The sequence below is a fragment of the Rhineura floridana genome, chromosome 1 (assembly GCF_030035675.1).
Source record: "Rhineura floridana isolate rRhiFlo1 chromosome 1, rRhiFlo1.hap2, whole genome shotgun sequence".
NCBI classification, from domain to species: Eukaryota; Metazoa; Chordata; class Lepidosauria; order Squamata; family Rhineuridae; genus Rhineura; species Rhineura floridana.
In genome coordinates, this window is record NC_084480.1 from 138546768 (window position 1) to 138569215 (window position 22448).

A 22448-nucleotide genomic window follows, 5' to 3' on the forward strand; every position below is an offset into this window, starting at 1 on the left:
CATCTTCCATCTTCAATAGTCCTGTTAAGTCCAGTAATTTCAGTGTCCAATCTTCCATTATCAGTATTCCATAATAATCTTGCTGTTGTAGCCATAGTCATATAATAAGAGTCTGATGGGAATTTCCTCTATCCCAAATATTTTCTTGCCATCCATTCTGAATAAGTTGCTGAAATACTGTTGTAAAGTCATATCTGTATTCTTCTTTTTTACAAAATGCACTGGCTCATCTCTTAAGAGTTTTTCCATTGTCACATGGCTGCAGTTAATTCCATAGATTTTCTCTATATCAAGCTCCATCACATCATTCCAGTCCAGAAGGGCAAGGTTCACTTCTAAATGCCTCACCCAGGGGGAGGGGCCATCCCCGCTCTCCAGACCGGCCCTGCCTATCGCTGGGAATGGTCGGATTTAGCAGATCTTAAGAGCTCGGCCACGTCTAGTGTTTGTTAGCTTTTTGTTTTTTCTCACCTTTCTCTCTAATCCTTTCTTCTCCACCCCCCTTCACCCACCCTTCACTTTTACCTTAGTCAGAGCAGGTTGGGGGGCACTAGAAGGCCACGTTATGACATGGCGAGGGAGTGAAAAGCAGTGGGCTGTGCTCTGCGAAACGAACGGAGGTGCAGCCACTTTACAGAGCAAGCCAGGAGCAGCTCAGAAGTTGTGGTGGGGCATGTCTCCTCAGCAGGCAGAGGCGCAACCGCGAATGTAGGTGGGCAACCAGCATAGAGTGGGCCGCAAGTTTCCCGCCAAAACTGTTGGCCCTGGCCTACAGCACTGAGCAGCTCTTTACTCACCCCCACCTTGGGATCAGTGAGAGCTCATTTGGCAGCTGCCATGGAGAACAACAGAGAGGCCAGATTCCAGGCGGCAAGATGTATGGAGAACCAGACAGGCTCCTTCTATAGCAACCAGGAAGGGTTCTCTTCTAACCGACCTTCCACGGTCGAATCAGCAGTAAAGCTTCAGGACATGTTGGAAGGGGTGAGTGCATGCGGTCTCCCCACAACTGGTCTCCCAGGGTGGGAGGAGTTCCCGAAATTCATGGCTTGGATTAAAGGGATTGTGGCACAGGAGGTACAGGGGGCCAAGACCTTGGCAGGCATACAGGATTCCCAATAGGAATCGCAGAGGGTTCTGACTAAGAAAAGAAAGAAAAAAAGAAAGCACCTTAGCAATTCTCGCCAGACCAAACACAGGCACACCAAGCCTCCATCCCCCTCAGGTTCAACCATCTCCTCCCCTTCCGCTCCTCAACTGACTTCTCTGCCACATAATCTTCACCCTCCCCTCAGTCATCCCCCATTCATAGGAGGGCAAGTGTAAGGAGCATAAGCATAAGGGCAGTGAACATGGCTCTTTGCAGGTGGCTATAAGGTTACCATCTGTAGGGAGAAAGCGCAAGCACAGCAGGTGAGTGGTGGCAGTTATGGGTCTGCTCTCAGATACAGAGGACTCGCTCTTTCTGGAGGAGAGACAGGAGGGAGAGTTATCAGAGGAAGAACTGGAGGCTCCACCCCCTAAGGGGAGGCTGTTCCAATCTGAGTTCCTCCCAGGTCTGGTGGCCAACACTAGGAGAATGTTAGAACTCCCTGAAGAGCAGATTACAACCATGGAAGCCAAGGCTTCCCACTTTAGGGGAGCTAACTCAGCCTTCCCAGAGGGCCAGCAAAAGGCAGCTACTATTTCCTTTCACAAATCATTTAGGGAATTATGGAAAGGGGAATGGGCTACCCCCATTAAACACAAACCTTCACACAAACTGGTCAGTAAGCATTACCTGTTCCCTCAATGGGTGATGAACCAGCTTAGGACGCCGGCAATGGATTCCCAGTGGTGGCTTTGTCATCTTTGGCAACCATTCCATCAGAAGGGGAAGGAATGGGGTCCTAGGGACCCCTGTGACAAACTTATAGAGGCATTCCTGCATAGAGATTTTGAGGCAGAAGCAGCTGCGTTCAGGGCCTCCACCACGACTTCCATCATGGCTCAGGCCAGCATGTTGTGGGCGCAGGAGATGACTGGCAGAGAGGATGTTCCCAAGGCCCTGAGGGTTGATCTAGCCAAAATGGCCATAGCAGCAGCATTTCAGGCAGATGCCGCAAGCAATGCCATGCAATTAAATGCAAGAGCAATGGCAGACAGCACTCAATGTATGGCTACAGAGCTGGGACGCTGACACTGGATCTCAAAGCCATCTGGCAAACTACCCCTTTGGGGGAACGAAGCTGTTTGGGGAGCCACTTGAGAAGGTGCTGGTGGAGACAAACAAATGGCGCTCCCAGCTCAGAGAAGGATGACTGCAAACAGCACCAGATACAGTCCTCTCATGTACCCAAGCAATATTAGCGGCAAGCATCCTCTGCCAACTACAGGCCACGTTGGGACAGAACTGACAGGTCGGGCGGATTAGCTTCTTAGCAAAGCCTGTCCTCCACATCATTTTCTTCCAGCCACAAATATCAGAAGGGATCTAAGAAGAGCCTGTTGGCCTGACACCAGGATTATCCTCCTCGGGGAGTGATAGGGGGCAGACTCAAATGCTTTGCAGACAGGTGGGCACAGATCACAACAGACAAATGGATATACAGAACAGTTTCTTTAGGGTACTCCTTGGAGTTTTCCAGGCAACCAAGGGGAAAATTTACAGCAACATCATGATCCAAGAAACTGGACAAATACAGGGCATTTTGCAAAGCTATAAGTCACCTCATGTGCATCCAAGCAGTGCAGCCAGTCCCAGAGCAGGATCAGGGGAGGGGAGTGTGGTCACTACTTATGCCAGTTTGTTAGGTTGGGGGGCACACCTGGACTCACAAGTAACTCAAGTGGTGTGGTCTATCAAGGAAGTACAGCAGAACATCAATTGGCTGGAACTGAGAGCAGTTTGGTTGACGATGCTGGTGTTCACTCCCCTCATCAAGGAAAGCCACATGTTGGTGAGGACCGATAATGTGTCTGCCAAGGCTTATTTGAATCATCAAAGGGGCATGAGATCAAGAGCCCTGATGCAGGAGGCTCACCAGCTGTTCAGTTGGGCAATGAGAGACGTACCGTCCCTACGAGCGGAGATGTGGCAGGGACATTGAATGTCACAGCGGATTGGCTCAGCAGAACAGCAATGTCAGATGGATGCAGAGTGGCAGTTACATCCTCAGGTTTTCCAATAGGTGACTTTGAGAGTCCGATCCTGGACCTTTTTGCTATGCAACATAACACTGTTGCCCAATTTCTTCTCCTGGCACTAGTCTGAGGGGGCATTGGCGACGGATACTCTAGTGACAGAGTGGCCTCAGGGACCTCTATGCCTTTCTCTCCCTCACTCTCATTCCTCAGACAATTTGACAGATACTTCACATGCAGGCGGAGGTGATACTCATTGCACCATATTGTCTGAGGAGATAGTGGTTTCCAGAGCTGCTTCATCTTTACAGAGAGAGACCCTGGTGCCTTCCATCTCTGGGGGACATCTTGATTCAGGGGCCCATAGCTCATCCTCTGCTGGACCACTTCCGTCTGATAGCGTGGCAGTTAAGCAGCTCTGGTTGAATAAGTTGGGGTTCTCAAGGGAGGTTTTAGATACACTTATGGCTTCCTGCAAAGCCTCTAGCTACTTGGAAAGTATTCTTGAGTTGGTGCCGCGCTAGGGGGAAAGATCCTTCTTCCAGAAAACTGGTTGATATTCTGGGGTTCCTTCAGTCTGGATTAGAAAAGAGTTGGAGTACAAGCAGAATTAAGAGACAAGCAGCCGTGTTAGAAGCATTCTGCGGTGTAGAGGGGATTTTACTTTCTCTTCTCACCCTGTTTTCTACGTTTCCTCAAAGGGGTTGGACAGAGAAACCCTCCAGTGGTTCACCGATTTCCCACATGCAACTTGAACTGGGTATTATCTGCACTCATGTTTTTCCCTTTGAGCCTCTAGCTAGCTGCAATCTTAGGTTTCTGCCTCTCAAGACCATTTTCTTAGTGGCCATCACTTTAGCCCATAGAGTGTCCAAGCTTGGGGCATTGTCTTCAGACAGACAGCTATGCATCTTTCACCAGGACAAAGTGGTCCTTTGCCCAGACCATAATTTATACCTAAAATTAACTCCCATAGGTTGCAGGTGGTGGTATTGCCATCTTTCTGTCCGAACCCAGGGTCATCCAAGGAAAGGATATGGCATACCTTGGATGTCTGCAGGGCTCTTGGGTTTTATTTGGACAGAACCTCTGTGTTCCATAAGACAGAGGCTTTGTTTCCTTCGGTGGGAAGTCCCTTGGACATAAGGTCTCATTCTCCTCCATTTCACACTGGCTTAAGGAGGCAATTGTCTTGGCTTACCAAGCTATTGGGAAAACTCCTCCTGGAGGCCTCACATCTCATTCCCTGAGAGGGGCTTCTACATCAGCAGTCTTCAAGGGTAATTTTCCTCTTTTAGATATATGCAGGGCAGCCATGTGGTCTTCACTACATACATTCCCTAAACATTATAAGAATAACTCCTGGGCATCTGCAGACGCAGCATTCGGTCAGAAGGTCTTGCAGAGAGAAGTTCGTGCATGACCATCTGTCTGGACTCCAGCCCTGGGACAAGCAATTCCATTATATCCCAAGAGTCAGGACTGCCCTCCAGGAACCTCTGGGGAAAACATGAAATTCTTACAGTGAATTTGTATTTCCAGGCTGCAGGTCATGCACAATTAGAGGTTTCTCATTTTCTTTAGATTCCAGAGAGGTAGCTGTGTTAATCTGTTGCAGCAAAAGCAACATAAACCTTACTCTTTAAGTATCACCTCTGTTTGTTGCTTTTGTTGTCCTGTAATACAGTAGTGAGAAGAGTAGAAAAACTGATAAATATTTAAAGCACTAAAGCAAACATGAGTTGACCTTATTCTAGCTTAATCTCCATCAGTGGCCTGTTTGTATCTCTTTGGGCTCTCTCTCTCTCTCTGCGTGCGTGCGTGCGTGCATGCATGCATGCATGCGTACATTTATTTAGATACTTCCTATTGCTATTACTTTTTATAGCCTTTGGCCACACTGTTCTATATTTTTGTACCCATATGCGTGTAAATATATATAAATCTGCCAGCAAAAGACAACACTTCATGAGTCTGATGGGGTGTGTGTGTTTAAGTGCCATAAAATGCCTTTCTGTTTTTGCTGCAACAGACTAACATGGCTACCTTTCTGGAATTTATCAGTGACCTTGTGGTGTGGGGGAGGGGAGGGTACATATGCATAATAAAGCAAATTAGTGGGTTATTCATTTTTTCAAGTTGCATGGAATATGTTTGCTTTGCTAGCAAGCAGCCTTTCCTCCTAATAGGATTAGTTCAAAAATTATGGAGGATCTTATCATCTGGCACTCTTCTACCCTACACTGCACACACTAAAGGGCTTTTGTAGGGAACATATATGTCAGCTGTTAGAGTCTAGCTAAAGAGGTTGCTGGTAATCAGTGGCCACATGGGACAGATGGAGCCATCATTCAAATAGAAGACTGCAGCTTTTCCTGCCACGGTCTCAGATTCACATGGACAACAGGAAAAATAACTCTTTGTTAAGTCTGTTGAAATACTACCAGCTATTATGGTGTGCCACTAATAAGAACTTAAATAAAAGAATGGCATGTATAAGATGAAGGAAAAACCTGAACACTTGTTAGCCTCACTACTTTATTAAAAATAATTTTGGAGGTGAAAGTAGAATTCCACTCAACCTGTTTTCCTAAAACAGACAAACATGGCTACCCTGCTGTTGCTGTAGTTTAATTTATATACTGCTAAATGCCAAAATAAGATTCTAAGCAGTTTACTAGGTAATTGGGGTGTTGTGGATCCCCACCCCACAGTTTACAGTATTGAATCCTCTTGGCTGGAGTTACCTTTACTAGAATAAAAAGTATGAAACATAATGACTGCACATGCTGATACTAGGTCTTCTCTTAGTGTGCCAGAAAATGAGCACTGCTGACATACCTACCTCAGTTTCATTTTTCTTGAAATCATGAGAGGCAGGATTTGGGGTTTGTTCATTTTTTATATATTGCTTTTATTCATTCAGTTTTCATACGGACACTAAATTCTGGCACTGCACACGCCACGTGCCTTCTGGATATTGCTGAGTAAATATACTTGCACTTAATCACATTAATAGATCAAATGAAATGTGCAAGCCTGTTACAATCAGTTAATTGCTACAGAATAATTTGAAATTGTCTGCTAGCCTCTACAGAGCTCTGCTATCCCCACAATATCTTTATCCCAAATATTAGTGATCACTTAGCTATTTTATTTGGCAAGATTCTAGGTCTGTCTCATTACCTAATGCACAGCCTCATGCTTTCCTCTGCCAATAACTATAACTTACCATTTCAAGGGTAAACGGCATATATGGACTTCTAGCCTCTGCATAAATAATGTATTTAGCTTCCTGCACTGATGGATGTTGGTTAGGGCATGGAGGATGGACTGTAGTAGAAACAGCTGTGCACAATTATCACCCCTGATTAGACCCCTAGGTATATGTTTTTAATTATCACATCCACAGTAATGTTACTGCTGCTTGTTTTTAAATGAGGAAGGTTAAGTGATGGATTCTGCCCCTCTCCCAGTTCACACTGGATCATTGTAACATTTTCATTTTCTTGCTATAGCAATTCTGGAAGGGACTCTCATCCATCCGCATGATGGACTCGTATTTGTTTATTTCGGTACAAGACCAGCAAACGCATGATGGACATAAATAACACGGTGTTGTTACTATTTTTGTTTTTGTTGATGCATTCTTTCTCCACCTTCCACATATACCCTTTTCTTACTAGAATCAGCAACTTGTAGTGACTTATTCTGTCTGATTATGCAAGCTTCCTTGGATTTGATATGGCTTGGTCATTGATGATGAGCAATTGGGCTGCCTTGCATTCAAAAGATCCAGCTTGGGATGTCACATCCACCTGCCTGGGTGGGGGGCTGAAAGGTCACAACTGAAGGGGGAAGTGAGGATGAAGGGTTCAGAGGCTTTGTGGATACCAGGGGAATTTCTCAAAGAGCACCACTGGGCCTACATGCACCACATGGGCAACTTCAATCTAATGTTCAAGAGATTTCACACATTACTATCAGTTGGCAATATGTGCATAGATATGGTTGCCTACTTAGAGTGGGCCTTATTTTTTACATACTTCCCATAATATTCCATCAAGGATTTGATTTAAGCTAACCTATGCTAATTTAGAGCAAAACAAAACATTACTATAAAGAAACACAAAAAAACCAAAATGAGGTGACCCATGTGGTGGTTTCAGAGCAGACTTAAACCATGCAAGGAAGAACATTTTCAAAACCAGAGTTTTTGTGATAGGTCAAATTTTATTTTAATGCGTCACTTGCGTAAAACAGTTTTATTCTTGTTTTGTAGTAATATAAATAACTGTAGAAGAGACAAGTACACTTTACCTTGAGAGAGAACCTCATGAACAGAGTTGTCTATTTTGTTGAAGGTGTATTTTTCCAGCTGCCTTTAACTTTCCCCCCTCCTACCCTCTGTTGTATGATAAGCCAATCACCGAAAGAGGTGAATGTCACAGGATGGTTAGATATGCACTGGGTATAAAGTAAATCACAGAAAATATAAATTAGCCAAAGATACGGTTTTATTTATTTATTAAAATTCATATTTCATTTTAGCAGTGCAGACACCTGTGGTTCCCAAGATTACAGTCCTATACCACTGTTTTTTTCAACTTTCATGTGGTAGATGCATCATGTAATGTACAACTGCCTTTGAACAAATACTCAATCTCCTAGGAAGTTGTTGTACTACAGAATTTACTGGACTATTGAGGAATCTGTTTAGAGAGCACATTGAATTTTAATATAGGAGCAACAGTGGATATTTAAAAGCTGGCAGCTTTAGTGATAAGAATAAGACTAATTGTGTTAATTTTTAAAAGTAAGCAGGTTTAGGTCTGCCTGGTCAACTGAGATTAATGGTAGTAAACATTTGTTGCATTCTCATGGGCAGTGGAATATGTTGCTTGAGTGATTTTGTCTTTAAAAAATGATTTTCTTTGGAAATATTTTTTTTCTAAAACCTGCTCTCTGCAGTGCTAGGATTCTGGAAAGCTAGTTCCAACTTGATGCTAACAAATTGTTTTCCTGCTTAAGTCTTGGCAAAGATACAGATTTAACCTGGGACAAATCTTGAACAAAGACTACTGCTCACAGTGTGGCCACGAAACAAAATCTTAAAATCTTTAGATTAAAATCTCTAGCCTTGTTGGGATTGGGTGTCCTCGTGGAACAACTTTGAGGGTGCTGTATTGAAGTGGCTCTACTCCTACCTGCCAGGTCATTATGAGAGAATGGCAATGGGGGCTACTGTTCAGACATATGGTATTTCAGCTATGCGATTCTGCAAAGGGCCGTCTTGTCCCTCATGCTATTTAACATATGAAGCCATTAGGAGCTGTTATTTGGGACATGGAGCACAGTGTCATTAGTATGTAGATGATAACGAGCACTATCTCTCCATTCCATCTGACTCAGAAGAGGCTGTTCAGATGCTGAACTAGTGTCTGCGGTGATGGACTAAATGAGGATCAATAAACTGAAACTAAATCCTGACAAGATGGAGATCCTGTTAGTCAGTTACAGTCAAGTTTGGGAACTAAGATGCTGGTCTGTTTTGGATCTGGTAGCACTCCCCCAGAAAGTGCAGATATGTAACTTGGGAGTAATATTTGGTTCTAAATTGTCATTGGCGGCACAGGTGGCCTCAATGGTGGGGAATGTTTATGTCCAGCTCCAACTGGTTCACCAGGTATTTGGCCTCAGTGCTGTATGCTCTAATAGCTTCCTGGATATATTACTGCAATGAAGTCTACATGGGTTTACTCTTGAAGACAGTCTGCTCTCCATTTGTTGCATGGTGCAGCAAGAGGAAATCACATCACCCCTATTCTCATGGCACTTCGTTGGCTGCCTGTGAGCTACAAGACCCAGTTCAAAATATTAATACTAGTGTATGAAACCCTGCATGACTTCCCAAGTGCTTGAAAGAGCACCTTCTCCAGTGCGTCCAGACCCAAAAATTGCAGACTGGGGGAGAGGCCCTACTCATGGTCCCACCAGTATGAAGAATGGGGACCTGAGATAGGGCACTCTCAGTGATAGCATCCCACCTATGGAACTCCGTCCCAAGGGAAATTAGGCGGTCTCTCTCTTTACCTGCATTCAGGAAACATGTAAAGACTTTTTATTTATCCAGGCTTTTGGCCAATAGTTTTACACACTTTTTACACAGTTTTACACGCCACTGTTTTTTACTACTGTCTAACATATAATGTTGATTTGTATGTTATGTCACTTTATTGTTATGTGCTGCCCTGGGATCCCCTTGGAGAGGAAGGAGCAATTATAAATTTTAAATAATAATAAATTATAGAAGGGCATCTCTCAAATGTCCTACCTCACCAGGAAAGCAGCAGAAGATTCTCTGTTACAGTATAACTGAAAGGGAAGACAATGATAATAAATACTTCACTGAGATTTTATTGGGAAGAGGGTAGAAGTTAGCACAGCAAGTCTGCAAGGGTGGGAAAGAGCAAAGAGACTGAGGGAAAATTCACATGTTCAGCATCCCATGATACTCTGACATCCATGTTTGTTCCTCCATGTTTGTTTAGCTTCAATCACAACTTAAACATTTAAATGGCATATTAGTGCAGAACTGCTTTTTTTTTTTGCTTGGAATTACTTGCATCACAGCTTAGTTGGGTTAAGGAATTGACAAAGTGCTTAGTTTTTGTTATTAAAGTAGCTGGTGCAAAAGCTTTGAAGCTTTTGGGGCAGGGAAAGTCATCAAAAAGGATTAGAACAAAGGGCAGTTCAAATAAGCTATAAAAGCAGTGGAAATTGGGAGGTCTTTTTCAGTTGACGATAAAGCATTGTTGCCAGCACTAAGTTCACTGCAAAACTGTAGACTTTGTGCAATATTTCTGGACACAGTCATTTTCTGAAGTCACTGAGTACAGGTAATTAAATAGTTTTTCTTCCTTTCTGCATTTTCTGCTATATCATTTTAATCTTCTTTCTCATCTTATTATTTCACAAAAAGATTTCACTCTAAGAGTTTGCAATCCTAAAGTTAAATAATAGCCCCCTCTCCTAACATTGATTACTTTATAAATCTCATAGAACTTAACCCATTTGAAAATGGTTTCTGGCTATGCCAAATGTCAGTGTTAGGAATTAGTGGAAATTGTACAGGTTGTGACTCAAAGATGGATTTGTGTTTTAAAGTGAATATGTGGATCTGAGTTTGCATTCAATCATGACCCCTGAAAGTAGTGAAAGTATGTCACTAGTGAAAGGGCCCCTTTTATGCTCTATTCTGTTCAGTTTAATACCAGGTTGATGTGTGCAAAGCAGAACTGATTCAGAGCCAAATGATGAAATGATGTATAGGCTGCAGGGGCTGAGAGGAAAGAAAATTGAAAGAGCTAAGTATGTGGAGGTTGCTCAAAAGGCTGTGTGCAGAAGGGATGGGACAGCACAGGCCTGGTCACCTATGGAGAAAGAGAATTGTGTCTGAGCAGTCATGCAAGGAAGCTTTTGTAAACTGAAAATGGGTTAATTCTGTTTGTGTGGGGGGGTTTATATGTCACAAATGACTTGACATGTATATGGCAGATATACTAGTAAAACTGCAGATTTGCAAGATCCACTGAGAACAATTCAGTTGCTCACAATCATTCTAAAGGAAATCACAAGTTTAAAATCTTTTTCTGTAAATTGTTAAGATTACATGCATCATTTGAGACAAAATTCAGAAAAGTTGCTGTGTTTGTCTCTAACAACAGAGCAACAAAAAAGGCTGCAGCAAATTAGATATTAGCTAGTCACTAAGCTTCTCTGAGATCTGTGAGTTTTCTTCAGCTTACCTCATAATCAACTGCTGGACAGTCACACCATTTTAAATGTCTGCTAGGAATCTTTTCTTTACGGCAATCCATGTGTCCTTATATAAAATTAAGTGTCCTTGTAAGTGCCCTTCTATAAAAGCACGTATTCTCTAAAAATCTATTAACAGATCAAAAATTATGAAAAGGGTTAATTCTGTGACTGCAGCCCCAGAGTCCGTCCATAGATTTTTGTGAGATTTTAAATGTGGTAAGAGTGTTCTTTACGTTACTATGTACTTACATTACTATGTAAGTAAGGTTGTGAAGCAGTGGTTAAACTAAGAATATCAGGCCACCATTGGAAGCATAGTAATGTTGACCAGGACATTCTCCAACAAAAGCCACATTGAAATGGACTAAATGCAAAAAACACAGTATCCCCTGCCCCCGGCAACACACACACATTCAAATACACAAAATCTGCCCCCATTATTTTTAGATATGTGAAGGCTGGCAGTGAGTGCTCTTCAGAGAAGAGTATTCTGTGTTTCCTCAGAAATACTAATTTCTTCAGCCAGCAAGCCTGTGCAGAGAAGAACAGTCCCAACTAATCATAGTATGAGAAGATCCAATTTCATCCCCTGTTACTGAAAACAGTTTTTTACTGGGAGCTTAACAGCAGCAAACTGATCAGTTAGTTCTATGTTGTTAAAGCTATCAGAGTAACCTGGTCAGAGACTTAGTCAGATAATATTTTATGAGAATTGTAGTATACCTATATATTAGTATTTAAAATAAAGATAGCAGTGTATGCTGTTGCACACTAGCCACCTAGCATCAGCTAGGAAGTTGTTCTTCATTAGCAGGATAAAACCATGCAAATGTAAAGATCTAGCTCTGAGAACAGTTTAGAAAGCTGAGCACTGGGTAGGAATGGTTGAGAAATACAATTCAATTTGCATTTCAAGCCAAATATATAAAATTGGCACTTTCCAAAACAGTATGAGAATTGAAACACAATCATCCTGGTGCTTGGACAGGTTCGTGCGACCACTTCGGTACTGGATCCTTTCCCCTCTTGGCTAATTAAAACTAGCAAGGAAGGGTTGGCTGCGCCAAGGAAGTGATTAATGCCTCTTTACGAGAGGGAGTGGCCCCTGGCTGTCTGAAAGAGGTGGCAGTGAGACCACTCCTGAAAAAACCTTCCTTGGACCCAGAGGATGTCAGCAGCTACAGACCAGTAGCCAATGTTCCGTTCCTGGGCAAGATCCTGGAACGTGTGGTTGCTGACCAGCTCCAGGCGCTATTGGATGAAACCGATTATCTAGATCCATTTCAATCGGGGTTCAGGCCTGGTTTTGGCACTGAGACTGCCTTGGTCGCCCTGTTTGATGACCTATGTCGGGAGAGAGACAGAGGGAGTGTAACTCTGTTGATTCTCCTTGACCTCTCAGTGGCTTTTGATACCATCGACCATGGTATCCTTCTGGAGAGGCTTGCGGAATTGGGAGTTGGAGGCACTGCTTGGCAGTGGTTCCGCTCCTACTTAGCGGGTCGTCTCCAGAAGAACATTGCTCGACACCGTGGGTTCTCCAATGTGGGGTCCCGCAGGGTTCGGTTCTGTCTCCCATGCTTTTTAACATTTATATGAAGCCGCTGGGGGCGGTCATCAGGAGTTTTGGAGTGCGTTCGCAGCTCTACTTCTCCTTTACATCTTCTTCAGGTGAGGCAGTCGACGTGCTGAACCGTTGCCTGGCTGCGACAATGGACTGGATGAGAACTAACAAACTGAGACTCAATCCTGACAAGACTGAGATGCTGTTGGTGGATGGTTTCTCTGATTGGATGGTGGATATATACCCTGTCCTGGATGGGGTTACACTCCCCCTAAAGGAACAGGTGCGTAGTCTGGGAGTCATCTTAGACTCTTCCCTCACACTTGAGGCTCATGTAGCCTCGGTGGCCCGGAATGCGTTCTACCAACTTCGGTTGGTAGCCCAGCTACGTCCCTATCTGAGTAAGGAGGACCTCTCATCAGTGGTACATGCTATGGTAACCTCGCGTCTGGACTACTGCAATGCGCTTTACGTAGGGCTACCTTTGAAGACGATTCGGAAGCTACAGCTAGTGCAAAATGCGGTGGCCAGACTGCTAACAAGAACTAAGCGGTCTGAGCATATAACACCTGTGCTAGCCCGTTTGCACTGGCTTCCAATATGCTTCCGGGCCAGATTCAAAGTGTTGGTACTTACCTATAAAGCCTTATACGGCGTGGGACCACGATATCTGTCGGAACGCCTCTCCCGATATGAACCGGCCCGTACACTACGGTCTACTACGAAGGCCCTCCTCCGGGTTCCGACTCATAGGGAAGCCCAGAGAGTGGTGACAAGATCTAGGGCCTTCTCAGTGGTGGCCCCCGAACTATGGAATGGTCTCCCCGAGGAGGTGCGCCTGGCGCCGACACTATCATCTTTTCGGCGCCAGGTTAAAACCTTTCTCTTCTCTGAGGCATTTTAATTCCTGTTAATTCTAAATTATTATATTTTGATTTTAGACTGTACAGTTTTGTGTACAGTTTTGTGTTATTTTTATTGTATTTTTAATGTTCACCGCCCAGAGAGCTGTTGCTAGTCGGGCGGTATATAAGCTTAAATAAATAAATAAATAAATAAAATCCTTTGAAATTTGCACTTAATTGAATTTTGCAATGCAGTTCGCCAACCAAACACTGTTTACAAAAGTGTGCATAAAAATGAATATATGAGTGAAAATAACATACAAAAATGCATTATATGATGAGAAACTGCTTGCCAGTATTTGTTCAATAGTCAAATCCCTACAAAATTGCACTAAAATGCTGGTGATTTTTCATGAGGATTTTTTTAAAAAAAAAAACATGCTGCAGAAATGTGGAGAGCTGGAAAAATGAGAAGCAGACAGAACTGAAATTGACAAACTCCCCCTCCCTGTTATGCTTTTGGGGGACCTTGAAGACCTGGCTCTTTACCCAGGTGTGGGAAGGGGATTAGGCTGGCAGATTGCAGTTCTTGGGGGGTTAAATTCAAATTTAGGCTGGCAGATTGCAGATCTTGGGGGGTTTAAATGTTTAAGCTTTTAATTTTTAATTTCTAATTGTTAGGATTCTGATTATGTTTATGTGGAATGTACTTGTGTTTGGTTGTAAGTCGCCCAGAGTGGCGGATTAACCTCTGCCAGATGAGCTCTAACAAATCTCATAAATAAATAAATAAACTTTCCATTTGTAGCACTTGGTGAACCTTGACCCTAGTTGTCATGGAGGTGGTAAACATAGGAGGCTGTCTTACACTGAGTCATACCATTGGTTCATCTAGCTTAGCATTGTCTACACTGACTGGCAGCAGCTGTCCAGGATTTCAGATAGGAGTATTTCCCAGCACTACCTGAAAATGCTGGGAATTGAACCTGGGACCTTCTGCATGCAAAGCAGATGCTTCACTACTGTGCTATGGTAAAATGGAAATGGACTGCCTTCAAGTCAATCCCGACTTATGGCGACACTATGAATGGGGTTTTCATGGTAAGCAATATTCAGATGTGGTTTACCATTGCCTTCCTCTGAAGCTGAGAGGCAGTGACTGGCCCAAGGTCACCCAGTGAGCTTCATGGCTGTGGGGATTCAAAACCTGGTTTCCCAGGTCGTAGTCCAACACCTTAACCACTACACCTTACACTTTAAATTTTGGATGGTTGGTCATGTCAGTCCATTGAAAAACTATGTCTACAAATAAAATAAGAATTAAATTTGATGGAGCAACACTAATTGCTTCTACTAATTTCTTAATCGTGTGTGGAAGTGCTCCTGCTTTTGTACATGTGGGAGATTTAGCCGACAAAAAGCAGTCTGATGCTTCTCTCCTATATCCATTTTTCAATTAACAAAACTCATGGAAGCACTTTTTATTTCTGCAGCTGTGTGTTTTGTAACCAGAAGATTTCACTTTTCTTCTTATTGGGCTTAGCTGAGCTCAGTATCCTTCCATCTGTTCATGAGTCCCTTCCACATAATTTCTTTATCAATCTTTCTATTTAATCTTGTCAGTTGATGTGTTGATTCCCTAGGCCTTCATTCTTCCCTGTGTAAGAGTATTTGATGGAATATGATTCAGCTGTGTCAAGGTTTTATGTTAGTGTTGTTCTGGTTTGCTGATTCTGTCTCCCCACCCCCACCCTCTGCCTTTTAAACCAATTCTGTGTCTTTTTAAGCTTGGCTGTAAACCACCTAGAGACAGTCCTTTGTTAGAGGACATATAATACAGAACTACAAAATGCCAATGCCATTACGCAAAGCTTGGAAAAGTTACTTTTTTTGAACTACAACTCCCATCAGCCCCAGCCAGCATGGCCACTGGATTGGGCTGATAGGAGTTGTAGTTCAAAAAAGTAACTTTTCAAAGCTCTGCCATTACGTTTCTTTGTGCATTTTGATCACATGAGAAGAGGAGGAGCCTAGCCCAGTCTCAGCCTACTCTGCTAAATTCCCGTGTACAGGGAAAGTTTCATGGGGAGAGCGTTTTCTAAATAGGCAGTCCCTCACAAGCAGTGTGAGGTTCAGTGCTTCTTTCTGTGTTTGAATTGGCTCTTAGGTTTTTGGTTGGACAGGTCATACATACATGCCATATGAGCTGAATCATCTAGTGTTCATACCGTACTTAATCCCACTGACATCTCCATTTAATAGCTTTAATGCTTGAGGGCTGGCGCATGTGAGAGAGAGAGAGTGCGAAGGGAGGGGGGACGGACAGACAGACAGAATCTATAGGTTCACTACAAAAGCACCAAATCTGGCATCTTATACATAATGTAGAAAATTTAAGATTTCTATTTTAAAAGCAATTTCTTAGATGGCATTGTGACCTATTAGTTAGTTTGTATCTGTTAGTTGCATTTGTATCCTATTTTTATTCCATGGAACTATATATGGTTCTCAGGTGGTCTCCCATCCAAACAGTGACCAGAACTTCCAGTAATCAAGGATGCAGGGCTTAGATGACTTGCATAGCTTTGTATTCCTCTCATGTAACTTATCTCCGCCTTGCCTTAAATGTCATCTGTCATTTCTATACTCATCACTCTTCATTTGTCATCTTTCCTACTGCTGCCCTAGTCTCAACTATCCTCAATTACCAAATTATTTAGGGGGCAAGGGGGAACCTAAATCTTGAACTAATATATATGCAGATTTTCTCATTTACTTACATTATTCTGAGCACTAACCCTAGCCATATTGTAACCTTTTTTCCTCCTCTTGGAACTTCATAATCGTACGTCTTAACAATCTTAATGTCATGTTTTAACAATTATATCTTCTATTTTCTTATCCCGTTTTATTGCATTTTATTCCTCTGTATATCAGGATGATCTCCTCTTATGAGAGTGTTATGTCTCTATTTTATACTGGTCATTGACCATAACAATAAAGATTTGATTTGAGTACAGGGTTTTGATTTTTAAGGTCCAGGCTATACATGGAAATTTAGCTATTATTACCCTGGTGAGTACCTAATTTTTAACAGGGGTACATGGGAAATAAATACTATCTTTGACCAGTGGACCATTCACAATGATTCCACCATTGGACCAGTATAAGGGGTAGAACTGCCAACAATCCACACAGAATACTGTTTTCATCCTAAGAATGAAGGCACCTTAGAGAGAGGTAAAGCTCTGAGTGGAGGCATCTGAGATGGCCAGCGTAACTCCTGTGTCTCTGCAAACCAATTCTTCATGTCATGTCTTTCCTTAGTCTGTAACATGGGAGCGCAGTCTAGCTTATGGGGAGATGTTTTTGAGCCCACTAGTCTAAATTTCCAATATAATGGTTTATTAGGATTAAGATACAGGGTCACCTGCATGTTTAGAACAATATAGGTAGTTCCTAATCTATTCACAATACCAGAAGCACAAAAAAGCTCCTTGAAGTCCAATCAGTTGGCATCTTGCATGGATAATAAATCTGAGTTTAAGCACTATACTTGTAGGGAAGGGATGGACAGTCAACCAATCAATATTGATGAATTGGGAACAATCTTCTTGCCTCTTAATTAGACTAGGGCATGCCTTTTAGGATGGCATTTAAGCAAATGGGGCCAACCAAGTACATCATATACGCTTCTGAAACCTTGGAAGTTAGCATTTGAGTGGATGTAAGAATCAAAAGAAAAGAGAGATAAAAAGCAAGAAGCAGTGGAAATTTGAAGGCTTTCTCTCTAGGCAAGAGATGTAACAGGATTTTCTGATCACATACATGTGGGGTGCTTTATATGTGCCAGGGCAGAGATCACCAACCTTTTTGGTCCTGCTGGCACATTTGAAATTTTGAGAAAGTGCCATGAACACCACCCCCTTGGTTGCTTCTTTCCCACCCCTAACTCCAAAAAGACAGACAGAAAAAAAGTATACACACACCAGTTCTTGGCTTTGTCATGGGACAAGAAAGTCAGACCCAGTAGAATTAAAATTAACCTCTTGAATTGGCATGATTTTACATGGGGTCTCCAAAAACTGCAATCAAATTAAAGCTTACATGAAAATGTACAGAAAAATCACAGACCTGGTGCTTGCCAATACCACAAAACATTGATCCAAGGCACAGGTTCTTCTGGAAAATTTCATGATTTTTACATAGGACGATGACAAACAACAACAACAAATCACAGAACACATCTATGGGTACAAATTATTGGCCTATCATATGATGGTGTTTTTGTGAGGAACTGTTGTAAAAATTATTATCAATAAAGATTAGTGCCTCAAATCCATGTTTTTGTGCTATGGCAGTACTGGAAAGCATTTGATCTGGTTTTTTAATGGCCCCATTAATGGAGACTGATGTGATCTGTGATTTGATGGGAATTGTGAGGGAGGGAAAACCACTGTAAAATTATGTAACTTCAAGATACGTTTTACTGGATCTCACTGGGTGTGACTTCTCTCACACTCCATTTTTCTCTCCTCCCTGACTCCTGTGGCACCCTACTCTCCCACTAGTAGCTTTATTTTTTTCCCACCCCAGTCTCCCAGATTGCTCCTCTTTCCCTTCTACCCTCTCATTCACTTTGTTTTATCTTCACCTGCTCAAGTGCCAATTTGAGCCTTGAAAAGCACATAGAGCTGAAAGAGGAAGTATTGAGAGAGCACTGCTTTTCCAGCTTTTTCTTTCAGCTCAAGGGGAGAAAAGGGTAAGCATTCTCACCACCTGATGACATGAAGGGGGAAGAGAATAGGGGAGGGAAGCTTAGAGGCATTGCGGGAGCCAGGAAGATCTCAAGGAAGCAGTTATGTTGGCAGAACCCTTTCCTTATTGTAGACTACAGCACCTCACTCTGTCTACTCCATGAGCCAAGAAAGAGGTGAATTGGAATGAGCAGCCATAGTGCCTAAGAGAACAGTGCCATAGCTTCTGTTACCATTCACATGGGGAAAGGCAGATGGTTAAAAGGACATTTTGATGATGATTCACCTTACCTGGGAGAAAGCTGGCTGAGACACATTATCAAGGTCCTTGGAACTGGGAGCTACGCTGGGAGCCAGACTGATACTCTGGACTGCTTACATGCCCTTTGTTATTGCATATTGTTTGCTGGCAGGGCCGAGCAATTCAAAGAATGAATTTTGTCATAAACTGCCGAAAAATAATTACATGAACATTACAGTTAAAACATGAGGGTGCTCTGGAAATAAACATAATATTTTAGTCCACAGTTTTATATGTGAACAAACCATAAGAATAAGTCTGCCCGCTCTTATCCCAGACACCTAAAGATAACCTTTAAATCTATAGTCCAAGTGGGAGAAAAGGAAGCCATGGCTGCTCTTGCTTATTTCCTCTGTGGTCCAGTCAGCCACACGCTAGCTGTACAATACATCTGGAGCCCTATTCACTACAGTAGACAAGGGAGGGGAACAGATGACTGCAGAGAGAGTCAATGAGAGGATTCATGATTGCCTTTTCACCCACTTGAACTGGAGCTTTAAGGGACAATGTTGAGGGTAAAAGCTGACCACCCAATCCATGGCCTTGTGAAAAGCTACATTACTCTACATGGAACATTTCTGTTTGATTTATTTATATTGCAAAGACTTTTCTACATTTACATGTTTGGGTTCCCCCTCCCCACATGCCTGTTTAGTGGTAAGACTTGCTTGCATTAAACCGAAGGCATTGTGTGGCTTTCTGCAGGCTTGTGTTGGAGTGGATGAATTATCAGAATTAACCAAAATTCCTCCCCAGCGTCTCTTAATTAAAGCTCCTAGAGATGCAGTAGGCTCAGTGATGCCAGAGAAGTTGATGCAGTATTCATTCTCAAGCAGCTGCTGATTAAGGGTTCATAACATGTTCCATCGCTATATATTGACACATTGGACCACAAAATCTCCCAAGAAGCTCCAACAGTGACAATAAATCTGCTTTATGCAATTGTTACTTATATTTCCATGACCATACTCAGGGTAATCGTTTGTGCAATAAGGACCCAAAATGAAGCAATAAAAAGGGAGCTGCATTTTAATATTTTGCCAAAGTAGCACTGAACACTAAGATGATAGTGGGCAGGTTTAGTGTTCTGATAACTTCATTGCTTTTCATCTTATATAGTATGGCAGTCAAAATCAGGTGCATTATTGTAGGTTTTGGTGGTATGGCCAATGGGAGATCTGGAAGTGGGAGAGCAAGATTCTCAATAGGAGACAATGGGATATATTCAATATTAAAATGAAAAATAGATGTGCTTTGTAAGAGCATCTGTTGTTGTAACTTTTCATACCTTTATACTGGTGCTCTTGAGGAATAATCATATGCATATGGGGTGAGACTACCTTCTAAAAATGGTGGCCTTGGCCGTTTTTTTAAATGTGCATGATTAGTGTAAACAACTGCACATAAAGCGATGGGCACTGAGGTCTGTATCCCAGAATGCCTTTCCTTACCAATATATATGTTGACTATGGGCTGTTGCCCTTGCTCACTTCATTTGCCAACCCCACCTATACACCACCCTACACCACCTGCAAGCCCTCCCCCCACCCCATCTGCCAGGTATCCCTCAGCCTTCCCTCACCAACCCCACCCCACATGGGTCGACAGAGCCCCCCATGGGTCGCCAAATCTCCCCATTCCCTCCTCCATTGTGTCGCCAAACCTCCCTAGGCCCCCACCACAGTGTTGCCAAACCTCCCCCTTCTCCCAGGCAGCTTCCTCAACTGCCTCCCTAAGCACTCGCTGCAGCCTCACCTCCACTGCTTTCCTCACTGACTTCTTGTTGCTGCTAAGCACTCAGCCTCCCAGCCATCCGTTCAGCCACCCAGTCACTTGGCCGCCACCACCCTTCTCACTGCCACCAGCCCCTCTCTTGCCACTGCTCCCTCTTGCCATTTTTGCTGCCATTGTGGTTTGCTTCACCTTGCCTGCCTCACCTGTAACCATCACACTGCTCATTAACGCTTTAGTGTAGGCACGTACCTGCACAGAAGTGTTCACAGGTAGCATGATGCTTACAAAAATATAATATAGTAGGCTATATAGTATTTGGCATGACTGTTCTGCTTTACCAATAAATGTCGGGTGGCTTCAGTGATTGAGACCAGCAAAGAAATTATTGTTCAAAGTTCATATTGGACACATTTCACATATTTGCAGCGTGACATGATCAAATCCAGGTCCAGTGTGAGAAGTTTCGGTGTTTGCTAGGGCTCAAACACCAACTTTGCAGTAAGTCTCGCAGCAAGAACACCAGAGGAAGAGAGGGCGAGGATTCTTTGCATATATGTTCTTTCTCTCCAAAGATTCTGCTGAGTTTGCCATGCTTGAACCACGCCTCTCTCCCAGTTAATAACTTTGAAACTACAGTAATGCTAGCCAGAATTCTAATCACATTCAGCTGTTTTTCATACCAAATTTGAAAAGAGGATAGTTACTTAGTTGTGACTTTTTTTTCATTCATTAAATTGTTAACTGTACTACTTTACCATTTAAGACATTGGGTTTCTGATATTTCAGTATACATTTGTTGTGTTGCGTGAATGTTAAAACTGTAAACTGCAAGACCGTGAATTAGAAACTGGAAGTCATCTACCATCTATAAGAATTGCTTAGTCTGTTGTAATCCTCATTGGTAGAAAATCTCTGACCATTATTCATTGGGAAACTATGAATTTTATTTGCCATTTAATCTAGTCATATTTGGTTTCTACTCAAATTTACACTCCTTATTTGTCATCTTACATAAATACTATGATTTCAGTTCATTTTTAAAGTGTTTATTTTAGAGTTGATATTTCACTCTGTAGAATTAGTAAATTTCTTAGCAAATGCTAAGAAACAGTGGATGAAGTTGAGAACAGAATAAGGTTTAACTTTGTTTCTCATTAATTTTGGAACTTTCAGGTAAAACAGTATTTCTGAAGCAAGAATGATTTCGTCATGGGAGGGTGCATGCACATCCTTGAAGCTAATGCAATACCAATATAAAATTGTCTTTAAAATGTGCATTCAAAAATCAAGCACATGAATGGTATGCTTGAAAAAGTTTTATTAAATACACAAAAACAAACCAACCTAGTCCTTAAAATCATAATTGTGTTATCCATCAAGAATTCCACTTACTAGGCTGATGAGAAGGCAAACTTTATCTCTAGGTAGCAGACAGAAAAACTGCAGCTGAAAGGCCTCTGTCCCTTGGGAGGGATCGGATATCCGACAGTCGTAGCATTAGGTTCAGCCCATAAGGCTGCCACCTACAACCTTCCCCACCCTCATTCTTATTGCAGCTTTGTTAGATTGCTTTAATCGATTGGCATCCTTTCTTGACCACACAGTAAGAGAGAGTCTAACTGGCTCCTCCATTCCTCTCTTTGATTTTATGGCCTCTCTTCCATCTAATTGGATAAAAAGTCACTGGCAGACTTGTGTTGCTGGGTGTGCTGATTTAACTCGGACCAGCCCTGCAGAGAGGTGGGGTGGGGAGAGAGAAAGGAAAGCAAAGCAGAGCAGAGCAGAGGGAAGCTGTACATCAGAAGAACAGAGGGAAGGAAAGAAGAAAGGAAGGCACAAAAGGGAAGGAGCGCTGGGGAGGGACAAAGAAGAGGAGATGGTAAGGATTGAGGACAGAGTTGTCATTATCTCCTTTTCAAATCTCCCTGTAATGATATTGGTTGCAGTGATGCTCAGGGAGCAGGCACCTGCTGCTCTGTAATGATTCAGCCTCTTTCTGCCGGCTCTTTTGCACAACAGGATGCTGTTGCTACTGTCATTGCTGCTGCTGCTGCTACTGCCGTTCTTACTGATTTTCCTTTTGCTCCTACTGCATGACGGCTGTGTTTTCCTCCATCTAAGCAGTCACCAGCCTCAGATGCTCAAGGTGAGAAGCCAGCCTTTCATTCTGGGCTGTTGGTTCACTTAAATAATTTTGTTCAGGATTTCAGATTCTTAATTTTTCCCCTTAATCTTATTTTGGCACCTTGAAGAACTGAGATGGCTTGAGAAGAATTAAGGAATTATAAATAAAGATTTTAAAG

At 42.6% G+C, this 22448-nt stretch overlaps 2 protein-coding genes across 6 annotated transcripts in view; both read left to right on the top strand.

Annotated features, from left to right (window-relative positions):
- The window catches only part of NRG1 (neuregulin 1), a 270328-nt gene that overhangs the window by 101783 nt on the left and 146097 nt on the right, over positions 1-22448 (top strand). The window lies entirely within an intron of this gene.
- On the top strand, positions 22166-22333 carry LOC133387880 (uncharacterized). Its single transcript, XM_061633657.1, has one exon. The coding sequence runs from the start codon at positions 22166-22168 to the stop codon at positions 22331-22333; it is 168 nt and encodes a 55-aa protein (XP_061489641.1).